Source organism: Megalobrama amblycephala, linkage group LG10 (genome assembly GCF_018812025.1).
Source record: "Megalobrama amblycephala isolate DHTTF-2021 linkage group LG10, ASM1881202v1, whole genome shotgun sequence".
Taxonomy (NCBI): domain Eukaryota; kingdom Metazoa; phylum Chordata; class Actinopteri; order Cypriniformes; family Xenocyprididae; genus Megalobrama; species Megalobrama amblycephala.
Window position 1 is genome coordinate 7,390,383 of NC_063053.1, and position 20,813 is coordinate 7,411,195.

General features: G+C 36.7%; 1 protein-coding gene across 1 annotated transcript in view; it reads right to left on the reverse strand.

Moving 5' to 3' along the window:
- The window catches only part of zgc:154058 (Transmembrane protein 150A-like), a 46,710-nt gene extending 26,195 nt beyond the window's left edge, over window positions 1-20,515 (reverse strand). The window contains exons 1-5 of the mRNA XM_048204246.1: window positions 20,210-20,515; window positions 19,575-19,775; window positions 12,497-12,544; window positions 11,066-11,152; window positions 5,792-5,859 (exon numbers count right to left, since the gene is read on the reverse strand). Of these exons, the coding sequence (XP_048060203.1) occupies window positions 5,792-5,859; window positions 11,066-11,152; window positions 12,497-12,544; window positions 19,575-19,639 (268 nt within the window). The 5' untranslated portion in view covers window positions 19,640-19,775; window positions 20,210-20,515. The remainder of the gene's footprint in view (window positions 1-5,791; window positions 5,860-11,065; window positions 11,153-12,496; window positions 12,545-19,574; window positions 19,776-20,209) is intronic.
- Window positions 20,516-20,813: the final 298 nt, after the last annotated feature.

Below are 20,813 nucleotides of genomic sequence, written 5' to 3' on the forward strand. Positions count from 1 at the left end.
ACACTATGGAAATCAAATGTTGTATTTGTTAACATTAGTTAATGCACTGTGAACTAACACGAACAAACAATGTATCACTGTATTTTTATTAACTAACAAGTTAATATAACAAAGACTAATAAATACTGTAACAAATGATTTGCTCATTGTTAGTTCATGTTAGTTAATACATTAACTAATGTTAACAAATGAGACATTCTTGTAGAGTGTTACCAAAAAATTGTATAAATAATTTAGAAAAGTAAAATGTTTGTAAAGCCAAACTTTGAATGTTTGCTTGACAAAGCCTTTTTGCAAAAAAAAAGCATATTCCAATCAGTGTTATTTTAGTATAATTTATATACAATTACAGTATTTATAAATATTTTAAATTAGCTTTTAATTTTATATTTATTTGTTTTATTATTTTATTAGTTTTACTGTAAATTTTAGTTTAAGTTTTAGTAATTTCATAATGTGCTTTTGTTGTTATTTATATATTTTTATTTAGCTTATATATATATATATATATATATATATATATATATATATAAAGTTTTAGTAATTTCAACTTATTTTATTTATTACCTTTAGTTGGCAAAAAAAATGTTTAAGTTAGTTTATTGTTTTCATTTATGTATTTTTTTCAACAATTTCTTTCTCAGTTTTTTTTTTCAATTAACAAAAACAGTTGATGATAGTTTTAGATAACAATAATAACGCTGATTTAAAAAGTCGCATTCGCCATTAATCCATGGAAAACCCCTTTGATGTGCAGCGTGATGTGAAAATTACTGTAGTTCGTGAGGAATATTGTATGAGGGTGACACAAAGACTCTCAATCAGCGTTCATACAGTATATCAGTCACGCAATCTCCCCTAATTTCTGTGTGTTCGCAGAGAAGGTTCCAGTTTGTAAGAGGTGAAATGTGGCGGAAATACCGCAGCCCAAACACATTAGCGAGACGGCACCTGTGTATTTATGGATCACGGGTTTTCACCTTGGTGCAGCATTCCCTCAAGAGAACAAAAAACAGGAGATAAAAGTAAACAACTGCCCTGTCACAAGGTCCTCGGGAGCCTAAACTAGCTTCGCTCAGTTCCTGCTGTGAACTCTCTCCACCCTGTTCCCTTCAGTTCTGCTCAGAGTGCTACACTGCTGAGAGATGTTTCCTCTAGTGCCACGCTGACTTCAAAAAGAGCGCTTGAAAGCTCAGATTCGGGAACATCGAGTATTATATAAGCCACGAGAAAACAATGCAGCTCTGGGGAACTGATGGACGGCATGCAGCTTTTTGGCGGGTGTGCATTGCGTTTTATAAACTTTTTTAGTGTAAACAACTGCGTTAAGATTCTATTGTCGTGGAACGGTGATGCAATAAATCACGTAGCATACGAGAACTTTTTGTTTGTTAGGCGTGTTATACAAGAAGCACTTTCAAAAAAGAATTCAAAACGCAACTTTCTTGTATTGTTGGATGAACAACGATAATTTCCTTGTGCAAACAGGGAGAGACTGAGTCTCCCAGCAGGAGAACACTTTCACTTATAGTTACACAGGGTGGAGGATTGAACACAACAATACAGCCCTTTAGCTCTCAGCATGGACACCGCCATCAGGCCCAGACACTCAGGTCAGAGGTCAGGCTGAACCAATCATTCTCTCTTTTCACAGACCTGCTGTATAGTTTGCACTCGGCTGTAACCGACAGTAACTGCAAGGATTGGTCACACAGGATACAGCGCCACAAGCAAGACTTATGGATATGACTCACCAGACGTTTTGTAATTCGATATAGCTTAAATATCAAAATGGTAGCTATTAACATTTGTATTTTAGGGGGAATTCTGCTCTTGTTTATCTGCTATGAAATAACTCTCTGGTCATTGTTTTTGCTGTGATGTGATTCAAAATCAATTCAGATAATTTCTGAAGATGATTCATCCTCAGCAACTCGCTTGGCGTCTGATGACAACGTTTGGTAATGTGCAGTGACTGCATCGACCGTTCAGTTTTATAAATGCTTGAACGCACATATCCACCCAGCTTTTTTGAGATGTGAAATATCAAAGTGACACTCAAAGCTTTTCCGGGCAAGCTTAGAGAATGAGCAGTGTGTATCGTCAGCTTTTAGACGATAATGTCTTCCTCTAAATATCTGACATCAGTGAACATAAACACATTCGTAATATTAAAGATAGTTGGCCTTGAATAGTTCGTCAACCAGTGGCAGTGATATTACACATACGCAAGAACACTAAGACTGTGGTTTCCTGATTCCTGAGAGCTGATTGCTACCCAGACAGTGAATCATTGTGCTACAGATGGGAATCATTTACTGGGGAGTGAACTACAGATTGATCTGAAATTCCAAAATCAAAATGAAGTTCAAGGAATGCTGTAAATTGGAGGGGGAAAGGAAGTTGATGCTTAAAGGTGAAGTGTGCAATTAGCAAATTTAAACTTTTCTCCTATCCTATGCAGAGAAAACTATAAGTAACCAATCTGCAGGTTGATTTCCCTGAAAAATGTAAAGACTCCTCTCTATGTTTGAGCATCCCAATCAGGGATGGCGCTTTCTGTTAGATAGGTGAGTGTTTAAAACTTTAAACATTTTTTGAAGCCAAGAATTTTTCACAGCCATTATTTGAAATTAAATGCAAACATAAATTAAAATTAATAGAATGTACATTAATGTTCAAATGTTTGAGGTCAGTAATGCTTTTATTCAGCAAGAATACCCAAATTGACAGAAAAGACATTTACAATAGGCATGATATTGGAAAAAACTGACTGTTTTACTGCTATATATATATAGCGATATGAAATAAATCCACCAGATTACTTGAATAGCTCTATTTGGAAAATAAATAATAATTCTAGAATGATTGAGGTGATTTAAATGAAATAAGCAGTGCTTTATATTTTTCAGGTAAGTATTCAGGTACAGAAAATGAATAATCAAAATGACATAATAACATAACACTGCATAGTCTTCACTGTATAAATTGAACATAATTAATCTATGTTAGAGCTGCAAAAGTGATTTTCTTTGTATTTTGTCGTTTGATAGCATTCATGACAGAGAAAGCAGCAAGAATATTAGCCTGCTGTCACTTTAAGACCAACAATATAATGATACACATCCGTTTTCTTTGTTTGCGTTACCTAAGCATAGGGTACCTAAGCCATAAGCAACTGTGTCAAAGTTCCTTTCAAGGAAAGTGGCCATATTTACAAAGCCTCAAAGCAGCTATTTCGGGCATCGACCAAGTTCAAAACTGCTTGGCGAACTCACAATTAAATAACATATTTAAAATCAGCAACAAAATCTGACATGAATCTGCGATAATGAACGCGATATTGCGTGGCTTGTCAGTGAACTACGGCTCTGTCTATTAAATGCCGCTCCATTTGAAAGCAGGTGATGGCGATTTAGCGGTAATCAGGGAACCGGCTTTACTGACAAAATGCGCGTGACAATCTCATGCGATATATCGCCCAGCCCTACATGAACTGTCCCATAAATGTTGTTTCTTATGCTCAAATAGTGTTAAAAAAGCTTATATTTCAGGCTAGACGAGCCAAAGCGCATGTGTGGTCCTAAGCGTGAGTCTCAGGTTTCTATGGGAAATGGAGCTTCTTACGGCAGCTGCAGTGACGCAATGACTTTATCAATCAGCGATTGGCCCTTTTACTTAGAAGGCGGGACGTATTACGGCACATTGCGCGTTACAGTTTCTCCCATTCATAACTAATAGGCGTGAACCGTATATAGTCTTTGATTGTGTTCACAAGGATACTAGCAGAGATGGACATTTTGACATAATTTTGCGTGCAAGTGTCAGTTCCAAGCGGCAACCTCCCCCAGTTTCTCGTGAAGCCAATACGGAAGTAACTTAAACTGCGATTCATCGACTGGCCGCTAGGGACAGGCTGCAAAAGAGAGCAAAATCTCATTGACCATAATGTTAAAACAGCCAAGTTTACAGCAGAAAAAAATGTTTTGTTTACACTCTGGTTCAAATTGTGTTTTGGTCTATACTGCTAATTTTGCCCTTCATGACAACTCTGAGGGGGGTGAATTTTTTTATAACTCATCCGTTTAAATTATATTAAGCCTTAAAATTCTGCATAATTAAGGGCGTGGTCACTTGAGTGACAGGTGGCGCTGCTGTTTGTGAGCCTTCATGTTACCTCAGCAGCTAATTTCAGCCACTGAATTTGGCATCTCAGCCGTATTTGTGCCTTTTTTCTGGATTATTTTATACAATATATGGCTTGCTGCATACTCGAGACAGATGTCAGTCTGTGTACATGTGCTCGCATGCGGAAGATAAACGTTGTTGGATCGTCGTGGCATTGGCTAAAAGTTTTGTTCCTGAGATTTACTACAATGACAATACCAGGATATACAACTCCGACAGCACTGCTTGGATATAACTAAAACTGCTGCACTATTTTGAAAAAATATACTTTGGACACGTGCTCATTAGTTTGAGAGAACATTTGAGAGTTATACAGATATCTGGTACTGTACGTATAGAGTTTTACATTATAAACGATGCTCAGATTGCATCCTTTCTTGAAGAACGATGATGGAGAGCAAATCATTCCGAAGATGCAAACGATGGATAATATATAAAGATTTCATGGATTTAACGCTTTCATGAACAAAAAGTATTTTTTTTAATCTTTTGAAATGGACATTTTACCCAAGTGCAACGGATTGGATTCATCTCGCGATCTCTATTTCATTAAAGGTATGAAGTCCCAGTTGATTTTTTTTTTGTGTTATTTGCACACCACACACAAATTAATTAGCCTACTGGTGTTAGAGCATCTATAATGTTATCTTAAAAAACTAGATTTACAGTAAACCTTTATTACTTTCTAATGATATTGTTATCTTTATTAATATTTTAGATAGTATCTAAGATAGATATGCTAGGCGGGCGTGGTTTCAGCAACAAGTCGCATGGGCTCCATCTACGTTCCGCCTCTTTGCCCATTTTCAGTTATCCAGGAGTGACGTGCTGTGACACGCAGCTAAGATGGCCGCGGCCTCATTTACGCGTCAAAACTGCTGTTCAGAACTCTATGGGTGACGCCACGGACACTACGTCCATATTTTTTACAGTCTATGGTCAGTTCGAGTAAAAACAGATGCTGAAGTGAATGGAATTTGGTGTTCACGTGCGCCTGCGCGACTCTATGTGTGCGCACAGAAAACAACTGACAGGACCTAAAACACATGAAAATGATGAACTTTCGCTCCATGATGGTTAAACTTTGCAATTAATCAGAGAATCATGTGCATTTTGAACAGTGGTGTCTGGTCCGTACGGATTAATGATCCCTAGGCTAGGCTGCGATGTGACTATCGTGGATGCGCACATCACGATATTGATGCAGCCCTATTTATAACGTTACAAAGATTTCCATTTCAAACAAATGCTGTTCTTATTAATTTTCTATTCATCAAATAATTCAGAAAAAAATGCACCACTCTTTCCACAAAAATATTAAGCAGCACAACTGCTTTCAACATTGATAATAATAAGAAATGTTTCTTAAACACCAAATGAATGATTTCTGAAGGATCATGTGACACTGAAGACTGGACACATGACAGGAATCAATGACATTTTTAAAAATGTTAAAATAGAAAACACTTATTTTGAATTTAAAATATATTTCACATGACTATTTTTACTGATAATGTTTAAAAACATTTAAAAAAAAAAAATCTAATGGACCCCAAACTTTTGAACAGTAGTGTAAGTGGGAGAATGCACATTGTAAACTCACCCATAAAGGATCCAGTGCTACAGATGAGACTGAAGAAGCAGCTTTCTGGAGGAAGTGTGCCACATTTACTGCAGATCAGAACATCAGAGCAGAGGTTAGATGCCCAGGGTTATCACCACATGAATAAACACACATACATAGATGCACATTCCAAAGCAAAGGGTCCTGAGGGATGATCTCCCATTGGCAGTTGACCAAAATAGGCCTGTCTGGCTCTTGGGAGCGCACAGGCAGATGCGGATTATTGGGAAAAAGAGGGATGGAGCTAGAAGAGGGCTTGAGGACCCTCAGCTATTCTCACACAGCTGTCACACTGCATGGGAAATGATAAAAGATAAGCAAAGATAGGGCCTCCAACGATGAAAGACTGTGCAAGAGCCTCACCATGAAAGGAAATCTTCCTCCTAAATACACAGGTAATCATTACTGAAGACCATTTTAGCTTTATATAACATGTCACCATGGTATGAAGCGTTTGCAGCTGTAAATATACAGTTTGGAGTAAACAAACTTAAAGGGTTAGTTCACCCCAAAATGAACATTTCTGTCATTAATTACTCACCCTCATGTCGTTCCACACCCAAGAGACTTTCGTTCATCTTCAGAACAAAAATGAAGATCCTTTTGATGACAGAATCCTGTCAGTTTTCCTTCCATAGACTGCCTTTGCAACTGACACTTTGACACTTCAAAAAGTTCATAAAGAGATCGGAAAACTAATCCTTACGAATTGAGGGGTTTAGTCTAAATTTTCTGGAGTGACACAATCACTTAAATTAGGCTTGTAAACATAGGTTTGATCAGCGAACATACATAGATTTGGACATTTGGACTAAACCCATCAATTCATATGGATTAGTTTTATGATCTCTTAATGAACTTTTTGAAGCATCAAAGTGTCAGTTGCAAAGGCAATCTATAGAAGAAAATGTGACAGGATTCTGTCATCAAAAATATCTTCAGTCTTACGGGTTTGGAACAACATGAGAGCGTATAATTTATGACAGAATTTTCATTTTGGGGTGAACTAAGCCTTTAAATTTAAAGTCAAGAAAAAAGTGCTGAGAACGGCAGGCTACCAACTTTCCAACATCTCATTGGATTAACTGCCTTAAAGGGATACTTCAATCAAAAATTTTAATTCTGTCATCAAGTAATCACCCTCTTGTCTTTCTAAACCTCTATGACTTTCTTTCTTCTGTAGGTACACTGAAGAATATTCACACAGGTCTTTTCCAAACAAACAGTTCAACAGCTTCAACAAATGACAAAAAAAGCATCATAATAGTCACATAAATGTGATACACATGACTTGTGCCCTTTATTCCACGATAGCTTAATGAGAGGAACATGAAAAAAATATAATCAATATTCGTTTTTGGAGCTTAACAATCAGGGTCACAATGAATTGTCATTGTATGGAAAAAGACCTGGTTGAAGAGCCTTCAAAATATTTTTTGTTACATAGAAGAAAGAAAGTAACACTGTTTTGGAACAACATGAGAGTGGGGTAATTATGACATAAAAACTGTAAACCAACTATAAAAAAAAAAAGTTTAATTTCTAAAAATTCCCTGAAGCAAACCCAGCTACCCTAAACCAATTTTGTGCCAAATGAGCCTCGACTGGATTACATATAGCAATGCTTTCTATAAATACATCACTGAGGTGTTAAGCTCTATAATGATAAGCTAGACATGAGTATGCTGTTCCAAGGTTTTGTGAGTGTGTGTGGATTTGACCTTTCACCCACTTCAGAGCACCTCTGGGCTAGGAACCGCAGACTATGGTGGGTAGCAGTCAAAATAAACCCACACACACACACAAACACACACACACACACACACACACTATAGTGGAAATGCAGATCATGGGCACACCCAAGGCACTTCACATATAACTCAAGTTCTCATACTCCATAAACCACACAGCTCTGAAAGCACAGGAGACAGACGGTCTATTGAACAGCTCGGGTCAAAGATCCCACAAGTTATTTCAGAACCCACAATATATGCATTGTCAGATTTCCCTTTGATGAGAAAATTCCTAGAAAAGTCAAATAAATGAAAACATGTTTTAGCTAAACCATCTCAATGTTCTTGTCATTTCTGTCAATATGGTTTTGTTTTTACCTCTGTAATTTGAGATAAAAGTGGCAGTTTTTCTCTCAGCAAGAAAACTATCTCTTAACTGAAACTGCTTGGTAGAGGTTCAGTGTAGGTCACACATAACAATGTTTCTAGATTCCTGTTTCTCCCTGACCCTGTCTCAGTCTTTAGATGGAGGAAAATAGAAATGACACACGAGAGAAAAACAAGAGACGCGTGCAGAGGAAAGGAAGGAGTTGTGGAATGAAGAATGTGCTGACACAGACCACTGCTTCAGGTAGGGAGGCAGGCTGCAGGGGCACTTTACAGGAATAAGGAGCACTCTGAAGTTCATTTTAGAGTTTTTTTTTTTTTTTTTTTTTTAAAGCATTAATACAAATTTCCTATTTTTGGTATTGAGAACTATTAGGGTGCTTTCACACTTGGATCGATTGTTTGGTCCGAACTAGAGTTTGACTGCTCTTTGGAGTGTTTGGATTCACACTGTATTATTTGGGTCTGAACCGCAGTGCGTTTTCATCATCAAAGCAGCAGCTCTTTACCCATGTTGCTTGGTAATGACAATGCAGGAGAAAGTGGCAAAATGTATAGTGTTGCTCACCTCACTTTTATACTTTATTTGTTAACCTTTGGTTTTGTTTTTGTGGTAGATTTTTCCCTACGCACCTGACTTAGTTAAACCGGGTGTCCCAGACACCCATAAATCTATAAATTTATACTCTACTACTTAGCGTACTTCAATACCTGTTCGAGTCGGCCGACATCTCGGCCTGTTTTGGGGCACTATCACCTGATACTAAGCTCTTTAGTGCTCCTCACCTCCACTAAACACTATCACTATAGTATAGAAGTAAGATCTCTAGTGCTTCGTTTGCTGCAGCCTAAAAACCAAACAGACTCCAGATTATGCCTCAGAATATGATTTAATCACGGCTGGGAGAGTTCTCATCAATTCCAGAGAATCTCTCTCCGAACAAAGGAATACAACAGGTTTTATAGGATTTCAGGTACACTTCACAGTCAGTATGGCATGATCTATTACTCATTATCATCAGTCTTAATACGATTGGTTTAGATTTAAGAAAAACATCTCAGTTCCTCTGTCCCGCATAAATTTAGATTTAGAACAAGTGAATCACGAGATCATCAAAAAATGTCTCAGGGTTAATAGTTCAGATTACTCAATAGGTTAAAACAATTCCTCAAAGACTATTTTTTATCCTTATAAGGATGCTGTCTAGCCAGCACAGCAGAATTTTTCTGAATCGCAACACTCAGTCCTAGTGACTATTTCTCTAGGGCTGCACGATATATCGCATGAGATTGTCACGCGCATTTCGTCAGTAAAGCCGGTTCCCTGATTACCGCTAAATCGCCATCACCTGCTTTCAAATGGAGCAGCATTTAATAGACAGAGCCGTAGATCACTGACAAGCCACGCAATATCGCGTTCATATCGCAGATGAATCGCCTTCGATAATGAACACGATATTGCGTAGCTTGTCAGTGATCTACGGCTCTGTCTATTAAATGCCGCTCCATTTGAAAGCAGGTGATGGCGATTTCGCGGTAATCAGGGAACCGGCTTTACTGACAAAATGCGCGTGACAATCTCATGCGATATATCGTGCAGCCCTATATTTCTCTATTTCAAAGTTAGATTGAAAAGAATTGTTAGTTCATTATTAATTAGTTCAAAAATACCATCACATTTTCAAAGCTTCAGCACATAACAGCACTTATGTCTTTCTGCCATGAATGTACTGCAAATGTTCTAATGAACACAGGAACCTGAGTTCAGATAACAGCGTTCACATCATTCAAACGAACCAAACGTCAATCGAACCCGGGTGTGCACCAAACGTGCAAGTGTGAAAACACACTGAGATACATTATATTATTCATGGCTATTATAGTTAACTGAAATAAAACATTATAAATTCTTGTTTTAAAGTTCCCCAATTACGCTTTTTCGAATATTACCTTTCATGCAGTGTGTAATTTAGCTGTTTGTGAGTGTAAAACCTCTGGGAAGTTTTAAAAATCAAAGCGCACAACAAATAAAGTTATTGTCTTCTAAAAGAAAGAATCAGTTCTGAACTGCCGAAAAGAGTTGTCAACAATTCCAGTCTCACTTCCTTTTCAACCTACGTAGGTTTGTAAAGATAATGCAAGCATAAGGTCTTCATTGGCTGCTCGTGAAAAAGCATGTAAGAGTTTGGTTTGTGTTGTTGACATGTGGAGAAGATTTTTTTGCAAATTCACATGCATGCACTTCTAAAGGATGAGGGCTCGGGCTCGAACTGGAACGGTAAAACTGATGCCATAATTACAGTTCACATAACTGTGTATACAAGTGCCCAGGAAGCCTCCGGAGCTGAAATTCAAATATGATAACAGGCACTTCGTTTTCGACATGCGCTGTAAGTGTTACCAATCTGCAATCTGACCAATCTCAGCAGAGTAGGCTCACGGAAAAAAGGGGTTTAGAGAGACCGAATCTTCAAACGAATCGGTTTCAGACTCTTTGAGAAATGAGGTGATGTGCAATATATATTATGAAAGTGTTTTTTTTTTTAACCTTGGATGCATGTAAACCTATAGTAGGAGACCTCCAAAACAACTTGTAATTCACTTCAACCTTTTCAAACTTTATGAATGATTATTTTAGGTCTAAAGAATTGGAAGCAAGCAGAGTACGGCTGTTTCTAAAGCACAAAGTGCCATCTGTTGTCATAACCTATGCTCAAAATCAATTCGAGAGAGAATTGCGATACATTCGGAAAATATCAGAATAGATCGAGAATCATTGTATCGCGAATCGAGAATTGATTTATTGTCCCAGCCCTAGTGATTTTGTTGTAGACATCTTTAAGTTCTTGAGCAAAAATATGTAATTACCAAAATCTTAATGTTTAGCGGTGTTCCACATATTGTGCACATTGTGAACCTGAAGAGGATTTGGACCCTCTCTACAGCTGACATTTTCTCAATGTGCCACAAATTGTAGTGTTGTAAAGCTCAAGCAACTCTGTTACTGCATGAAAATATATTGAATACAATACAAAAGATATGATTTAAGGCTAAAGCTACAACCCTGTTACCCATTGTCATAGTTTTCTAAGACTATTAATCAGTCATTTTCTTACTGATACTTCATACAGACCTTATAAGAGGAACATTTTCCAGAGTACAGCATAATGTTGGTCCCCTCTGCATTGGCAGATCCACCTCACATGACTGGTTATACATCCTGTAAGCAAACAAATACACAGACCCCACATATAAATACACAATCATATACATGATTTTGTGGGTTTGTGGCTGTCTAATTTAAGATCATGCTCGCTTGCTATAAATAACAATCAATCATACCAGACTGAGTGTATTAGGAAAGATGCATCTGTCTGTGAATTTGCACAGCGCTGCATTCCTACTGTACACTGTGTGATATGACCAGAGTTACATCTCACTTCCAATATAAACATGTTTTGACAGTCGCCATATCTTCGATTCATACTACTCAAGGTAAACATAAAGTGGCTACACTTCATTACTAAAGCAAACACATCCCACGCTACAGGGCTAATGCTCCTCCCACCAGGAGTAAAAAACTAAAAGACCGCTGTTGTTTCCAGAGTGTAAAAATTACCCAGGAATGCAAAGCACCTAAAAAGGTAAAAGCAGCCTTTGGGCCACATTTCATTAAACACACCGAATTTGATCTTGTTTGCTCAGCTTCACCTCCATTATTTTTCACATGTATTCTGTAGCAGTAAGTTTTACTCATACGTATTCATAAGTCATATTACTGATATTTTATTCATAAGTCAAATTAATGAGTAATCCTCTCCGACTGCCTCTGTTCATGGACCCACCCACAGATGCCATTATTACTGTTTTAAATAATTAAAGTACAGTGTGCCTCCTTCCCAAAGCCCAACAGCAGCGCTAACATTTAAGTTACCTAGACACCCCTACGCTCAATATGCTAATGTTTGACTAAAAGCTCTCATGGTAGGAAGTACAAGTTAACCTGCAGGGTTCAATTCTTCATTGGCTTCATTCTCCTTGAGTCATATAAAGTTAATAAGAAAGGATCTGGACACTCGTTCATCATCTCATATCAAATACATTACTCATTAGAGCAGGTGACGCAGAAGTGTATTAGACACAATGCCAAGATGTCTCTCTCAGATGTGCGCATTTTAAAAAGGTTTTAGTTCAGTATCAGTAAATAATTAATATCCTCAGAGCTCAAATGAGCTCTTTTCTTTCAAAAGATGAAAATATGCATATTTCAGTTACTCTAACAAAAACATAATACATATGTGTAAATACTAAATACATTTATTGATACATTTAGATTTCTTCATTTTTATGTTTTACATTGTATATGCATTAATTAAAGTATATTATTGTACATTTTAAAATATTTAATATATTTAATCATTAAATATAGCTATACACATTGAATTAAATAAACTATTTAACAATACCATAGTATAATGTAATCTTACAATTAAAAAACAAACAAATATTTTTTTTTAAAAAATGGACAATTTTAGTAAAAAAAAAAAAAAAAAATACTTCTTACCAGTTGTCCACAGGACAAACATGCTGGTTATACAAGGCCATGGCATACCTGGAAAAATAGAAATTATGGTACATTAGTAACAAAGTTTTAAAAGGTGGATTTAACTTGTATTTCATTTTTACTTGCCTCGTCTTGTTTAAAATAGATTGTGAAATGTTAATTTTTGAGTCTGTATTATTGCATCAGTAAAACTTTACAATAAAGTCTCAATTGTTAACATTAGTTAAAGGAATAGTTCACCCAAAAAATGAAAATTCTGTCATCATTTACTCACCCTCAAGTTGTTCCAAACCTGTATCAACTTATGTCTTCTGCTGAACACAAAATATTTTTTTTAAGAATATGGGTAACCAAACATGCCCAGTTCCCCATTGACATCCATAGAGTGGGAAAAAAATACTATGGAAGTCAACAGGGCCCATCAACTGTTTAGTTACAGACATTCTTCAAAATATCTTCTTTTGTGTTCAGCAGATTAAGAAATTCATACAGGTTTGGAACAACTTAAGGGTGAGTAAATGATGACAGAATTTTCATTTTTGGGTGAACTATTCCTTTAATGCATTAATTAACAATGTGCAATATATTTTTACAGCATTTGCAAACTAATGTTAACAAATGAAACCTTTTTGTAAAGCAGTACTGTTGCATCTCATTTAAACAAAATGGACACAAACAATTCATAATAAAAACATCATGTCTTGAAAGAATCTGTCTTTGAATGCAGCCATGATTATGTCAAAATAAATTCTGTTTCAAAGCCAAACACAAGAGCAATGTAAACCACTGATGTCTGAAAATAAGCAAAGAAATGCAGTATGGACCCAAGGCTTTAAGGGCTGAAACATGTAAAAGTTACTTTTGGCTTATGGCCAGAAAGAAAGGATTATCAAAAATATACTGTGGTCTCCTAAACCACCGCAACGACCCGTGTATTCACTGATAAAATCTGAAGTGCATGCCCTTTTGACAGGACTTTCTGTTAGCACAGAACCAAAAACCGGAGAGCTCTGGAAGTTTAGTCAACACAACCAGTACATTTTCAGCTTACCCCGGCATTATATGTCATTTACTCATACTGATGCAACGAGGTCAGCACACTCCAGATCCCAACACACTGACCCCATAAGATGTCAATGAACTCAGGACCATCAGATAACGGTCAAAGTAAACGTGTGCCTACTGACTTTTACAGAATCTGATGAAAGAGAATTTCCAAGCAAACAAAAGTTGCTTACTATGGAAGCTTGTTTCCACCACGGAATTAAAAATAAATAAGGTAATTGCAATTTTTAATTTCACAATTCTGACTCTTTTTAAACTCGCAATTGCAAGTTTATAACTATGACAATGACTGGTAGGTTTATGACTTTATTTCTCGCAATTGTGACATAAACTCGCAATTCTGACTTTATTTCTCGCAATTGTGAGACATAAACTCGCAACTGCAAGTTCTAAAATCCAAATTGTGAGATAAAAATGCGAACTTGCAATTCTGACTTAATTTTTTGCAATTATAAGATATAAACTCACAACTACGAGTTCTAAAATCCATATTGTGATATAAAAAAAAAATCAAACTTACAATTCTGACTTCATTTTTCACAATTGTCAGTTATAAACTCAATATAAAGACATAAAGCTGTTAAAGGCAAGTTCTAAAGTTCGAATTGCAAGATTTAAACTTGCAATTCTGAGAAAAAAAGTCAGAATTGTGAGATAAAAAGTTGCAATGACCTTTTTTATTCTTTTATCCCATGGCGGAAACAAGCTTCCATACTTCCAAATGCACGATGAGACAAGAAAAGACTATTAAGCGCTCTGTGAAAGGTAAACACACTCGGCACCTGCCGATGGATACCATCTCGGTCCATCTTTCTCTCATGCAGATCTCACTGTTGACATACACACACAAACACATTTGCATTTGTCCAACGTAACTGCATCTGACAGCACGCAGGGTCAGGAGTGGGCTAAGCAGCAATTAGGTTTGTTTTCATCTCTAGTAAATGTGTGTGTGTGTTTGTGTGTGTGTCAACAGCGAGACAGATCACCTGAGCTTTGCACTACACTTAGCACAATGCTGAGAGAAATTACATTTGGTAAACAAACATTCTGCCATCTGCCTTGGCTGGTGTTGTGAATAAACACGTAGACTGTTACCAGGTCACTCTCAACTTCCCAGAGAGGCACACAAGGCCTGTCCCAGAGAACAGTCTGGCTACAGTGTAACTCATCTCCAGCTCTGATAACAGAGCCCATCTGTTCACCATAAGATTTGGATTTGCTCTCTGAAATAACTTGTGACTGGAGTCAATATTGAATTTTTTGGCTGAACATTTGTTACTTCTTCATTTTTTATTTTGACAAACTTCAACAAACTTCAAAGCTTTAAAGGGATAGTTCACCTGAAAATGAACATTCTGTCATCATTTACTCGCCCTCAAGTGGTTCCAAATTTGTATGACTTTCTTTCTTCTGTGGAACAGGAAAGATATTTTGAAGAATGTTGGTAACCAAACAGTTTTGGTGACCATTGAATTCCATTGTATGGACTAAAAAGACTGAAGGTAATGATACACAGGGCAACTTTTTGAGAAATGTCACCGAGCGATGATGCTTGGGCACTTTCCCATTGAGAATGGGCAACAAATTTCGATCTAAAGTATCCAGCTAGAAATCTGTTGCCCAATCTCAATGGGAAAGTGCCCAAGCATCATCGCTCGGCGACAATGCTCAGCAACATTTCTCAAAAAGTTGCCCCATGTATCATTACCTTGAGACTTTTCTCAAAATATCTTTTTGTATTTTTTTCCAAAGAAATTAAGTCATACAGGTTTGGAGTAAATGATGACAGAACTTTCATTTTAATTTAATTAAATGATTACAGAATTTCCCTTTATTTAAAGGCTTGGCTTAACTCATGAATATTCATGAAATTGTGCTTATGACCTTTTATTGTTTGTGATTATGCGATGTATTGTTCAAGTTTGAAGTATTTGCTCATTTCCAAGTCAAAACTGGAATGTATAAAAATTATTTGAAACTTTCAATAGCAAAATGAGTTGCTATTTTTTCCAACAAAAACTATTTGTGCAAGGGGATGTAAACATTTATATACTTTTGTTTGCATTAGGTTTTGTAATGTAACTTTAAAGGAATAGTAACAGAGCATGTCTAAGAAAGCATACATTCACATATATATATACATATATTTTAAACACACATTATATACTGTATATATGTGTTTAAAATATATTAAAATAAAAACAGATATTTTAAATTGTAATAATATTTCACAATGTTACTGTTTTCACTGTACTTCCAATCAAATAAATGCAGCCATGGTGAACAGAGAAATGGTATTGTACATATATAATCATTTAATTTTAATTGTCTTAATAAACACTCTGAATAAAGGCTGTTTAATAAAGATGAATGCATTATAATGTTAGAAACTAGTTTTAATTAACCTTCTTGAATCTAATAGCTTGCATCTTTTAACAAACAACCCCCTAAACAGCTGGCAGACTCCACCAGTGTCCATACCCCCTCTGTTCCACATCATGTACTCCAGTCATTCACAGACACCTTTTGCTGTGCAACCACAGCAGGTGTGAGAAATGAATCCCCAGGAGCTTCAGGTTCAATCAAAACAGAGACCAGACCTGATCTGAATGGATAATTAGGCTGCATCTCCAACCAGAGAGGCACAATGCTTGTATTGTACCACTGAGGACACAGATGTAGCACTGACAGTTTCAGCTGTTAAAGGGCACAAGCTTTAAAATATAAAGCCTTTGTTATGAATAAATATTCTCAGTGTTGTTTGCATAAACAGTACGTTCAACGTTGCAGGGAACAGCACATCAGTGTGGGCCTATGCAAGCCTGTGCGACGTTACCATAAACAACAGCCTCAAAGTATAGAAATAACGTTCAAATGGAAACACTGGCTTGGAAACTTACTCTTGCCTAAATGGAAACTTTTTTTTTTACAACGTTGCCTGAATAATTTAAACAACCATTCCACTGGGGTGTAACTGGGGGCTACATACTATTTAAAAACTGCCTCCAGCGAAGTGTTTTTACAGGATTAGTTCACTTCAGAATTAAAATTTCCTGATAATTTACACACCCCCATGTCATCCATACGGAGCCACGGACATGATATGCAGGAAAATAAATAGTAGGCTAAATCGTGCGCACAATTTAATTTTTTTTCTTGCATGTCATGTGCGGGGCTCTGTACATCCAAGATGTTCATGTCTTTCTTTCTTCAGTCAAAAAGAAATTAAGGTTTTTGAGGAAGTTTTTTCTACATATAGTGGACTTCACTGTGGGTTGAATTGCAGTTTCAGTGCAGCTTCAAAGGGCTCTACATGATCCCAGACAAGGAAGAAGGGTCTTATCTAGCAAAACAATCGGTAATTTCAGGGAAAAAAAAAAAAAAAATGTATATACTTTTTAACCACAAATGCTCGTCTTGCACTGCTCTGCAATCACGTTGGAAATGTCACGCGTGACGTAGGCGGAAGTACCGATCCAGTGTCTACAAAGCAAGCGTGCAAAGACTAAGTCAAATGCTCTTTACAAAAAAAGGTAACAACAATGTCAGACGATTTTGAAGTTGGAGGAGAAAATGAGATGGAGTTTTTCGCCCTACCGCGGTACTTCCGCCTATATCACACGTGACCCTTCCAACATGATTACATAATGCGTGGTGCATCACAGAGCAGTGCAAGTAAAAAGTATATACATTTTTATTTATTTTTTAGAAAATGACCTATCATTTCACTAGACAAGACCTTTATTCCTCGTCTGGGATTACACTATAGGGAGAAAAATTCTGGAATGTTTTCCTCAAAAACCTTCATTTCTTTTCGACTGAAGAAAGAAAGACATAAACTTCTTGGATGACATGGGGGTGAGTAAATTATCAGGAAATTTACATTCTGAAGTGAACTAATCCTTTAACTAACGAAAAAAAAAAAAAGTACTTTATGAAACAATTCAATGTGAGAACATGCCAGTTAGTTTCAGTTTTGCTTTATCAGTTCTTGTTGTTTTTAGTAACGTTAACTCACTTGTTTTATAGGCCATAATTAGAGGTTCCATTTTCAGCTATGAAAACATGCCCTTTCTTGCATAGATAATGGAAGAAAAAGTCTCTGGAACGGGACACGTTTAGTGCATGTTGTATTGGGAACTTCTCCCAGACCTTCACTACAGGAGTAATGGAAAGAATAAACCAAACATTCTCTCTCTCTCTCTCTCTCTCTCTCTCTCTCTCTCTGGCATAGTAAATGAGAAGTCACTGATGCTGCTCTAAGTTGCCCTCCTCTGTTTTACTCACTCCTCTACACACAGAGGCTTATGTAACCACTTCTGTCGCTTCAAACTCAAGGCTCTACTGGAGAGGAAGGGGATCTTGAACTCCCTTTAGAAGCAGGGCGCCTGCAAGCATTCCACAGGAAGGAAGTAGGGACAAGCAATGAGACGCCAGCACAACGCTGTACCTTCAAGCAAATAAAACTCTATAAAAGGTATTCCACAACCCCTTGAGTCTTCCAACAACTTCCATCACACATGAAGTCAAAAACCTGATTTCCTTAAATATTACCTTGAACTACAAGTCTTATCAATCACATGCACAGCTCTCTTCCTGAACATTACTAATAATGACCTCAAAGTCTTCAACATTTTTTTCTGGCAAGTTCAGGCGAGTCAGTTATGGGCAAGCTTGCAGTTTTAGGTATAGCCCACTCCCCAAAGAGCAGGAATATGACTATAACTTTTGGGACGTAATGTAATCCTTGCACAATTAATAGAACTTTCCATAACAAATTATAAGTTACATTGAAAACTGCATGATTCAAAAGCAGCTTTGAGTTGTCCTAAAAAATGAACCTTGAGACATGACTTCTCATTACGTTGACAAAGCAATTTCTGAATGTTCTCTGAATGTTCAAAACATCCAGTTTTTTGAATGAAAATTATTTTTCTTGTTTATGCAAACATTCCATTTTATCATTTTGCAAACATTATGGGAATGTTACTTTTTAATGTTCTTTGAACCTTCCAAAACAAGTAGTAACATGATCTATTAATGTTACTGGAAGAATGTTTGTTCATAACTTTAAGAGAACCTTGCCAGAATGTTAGCCAAAGTTTTAAGAACGTTCCCCGTTAGCTGGGTCTTGGTAAGGAGAGAAGGCAACCATTTCAATGCAGGCCAAATCTAAAACTGTGATATACAGTCAAACCAAAAAATATTCAGACAGCTTGAACATTTCATTCATTAATACAGTTTATTCACTATAGTTTAAAAAAAATGATAATAAAATATGACAAGATCTCAGAGTCAATCTGTCAGAAAAAAATTATCTTAATTATGTCAGATAATACTTAAGCAAAACATGGTCAGGTCAAAGTGTCTGAATAATTTTTGCTTCCAAATTTTTATCAATTTTTGATATATTTTTACTAGTGGGTAAAGGACAATATAGTTCATTTATGTAAGTGAGGATAGCAAAATAAAGTAAACTGTGACATATTATACCGAAAAATTCTTCATACAGTGGACTACCAGTAAAATTGATAAAAATTTGGAAGCAAAAATTATTCAGACACTTTGACCTGACCATGTTTTGCTTAAGTATTATCTGACATAATTAAGATAATTTTTTTCTGACAGATTGACTCTGAGATCTTGTCATATTTTATTATCATTTTTTTTTTAACTATAGTGAATAAACTGTATTAATGAATGAAATGTTCAAGCTGTCTGAATAAATTTTGGTTTGACTGTATTTGCTTCAAAATATTCTACATGTACTGGCTACATCACACTACTATGACACATACAATTACAACTATACAACTAAATCAATTATTCTTCTAGACCATAAAGTTTACCAAACAGACATATTACGTCTATATCCATTGTTGAATTAGTGTGCATCCAGTTAAAAATCAAACTAGTCTTAAATCAAAGCATGCATGACATCTGCACAGGTTTAATCCATACCTATTCAAAGCATGATCGTGTCATTTGATATGAAATAAACTGGACTTACACAACCCATATTCCAGTGATGGTCAGAGCTGGGAGGCTGACGGGTAAGATCATCCACAGAGACATCTCCGGCACACGATCCTCTACTGCTCCCCTCAAAAAATACACTTCTTTCGCCTTCGCCAGCCTGTCTCCCTCTGCTCATCAATGTGCATTTATACTTGTTGCATGACCCCAAATAGGGTTATCTCAAATATCATATCTGTGACGAAAAAGAAACAATCTTTACCATGACAACAACAACTCTATGATGGACTGCCATTTTGCATATGATTACACAATGCATACCTGTTTGGGATTTTGCATTATTCTTCACACATCTTTTTAATTGTATACACTTATTTACATATGCATATTGTATTTTTCCATGTGTTTAAGCATTCTCAGTGCATATCTGTGATTCTGTCTATTCTCTTTTCTGTACCTGTAGAAACTACAGAACATTTGAATGCTTGCAAATACTGCTCAGTGCCTAACTGGTGTGTATTTGTTAGTAAATTTGACAGTAAGAGTCGCTTTAAAAGCATGCAGAAGAATATCCTTTTGGTAACAAGTCAAAATGGCCGGTTGAAGTTGCAGTTTAACTTAAGTGTAATAGCCGTGTGTGTAGTGTAGAGAGAGGACACTGTATCTCACCTTCCCCCCTGTGATAGGGGACAGCAGACGTGTCTCCCACCTTTTGTTAAAGCCTCAGACAGAGCGCAGACTGTTCAGAAACGTTCACCAGTAACCGCTACAGGTTTATCATTACTCCTCAAGCGTCCAAATGACCGCGGCTGTGTAATCCTCCGTGGCTCTCTGTGTTCCTCTGTGCTCTTTCAGAAGAATTGTGGTGCCTCGCTCCTTTCGGACTACAAGCGCTGTCTCGTGTCCCGCCGTGTGGACTGAACACTAACATCCAGCTGTTCGAGTAGCTCCGCCTCCCAACACAACACGCGCTCCGCTACATCCTGATGCACTGACGGAACAAAATGTTTGTAATTTTGACGTAAAAACAACGTACAAAAAGTGCTACAGAAAAAACAAACAAACTATGAGTTGAGCTGGCTTACTGTACCAGATATAGACATTTAAACAAAACTTTAAAGTAAAGTATAAATCATACAGAAGCATATTTAGGGCCTGAGCGCCGATGGTGTGAGGAGCCTATTGTAATTGCTCAGTCAATTATTCTTCTTCTCCAAAATGAATCACATTTTTGAGGGCTTAAGCATGGTCAAAAACTCATGAAGCTTTGCAC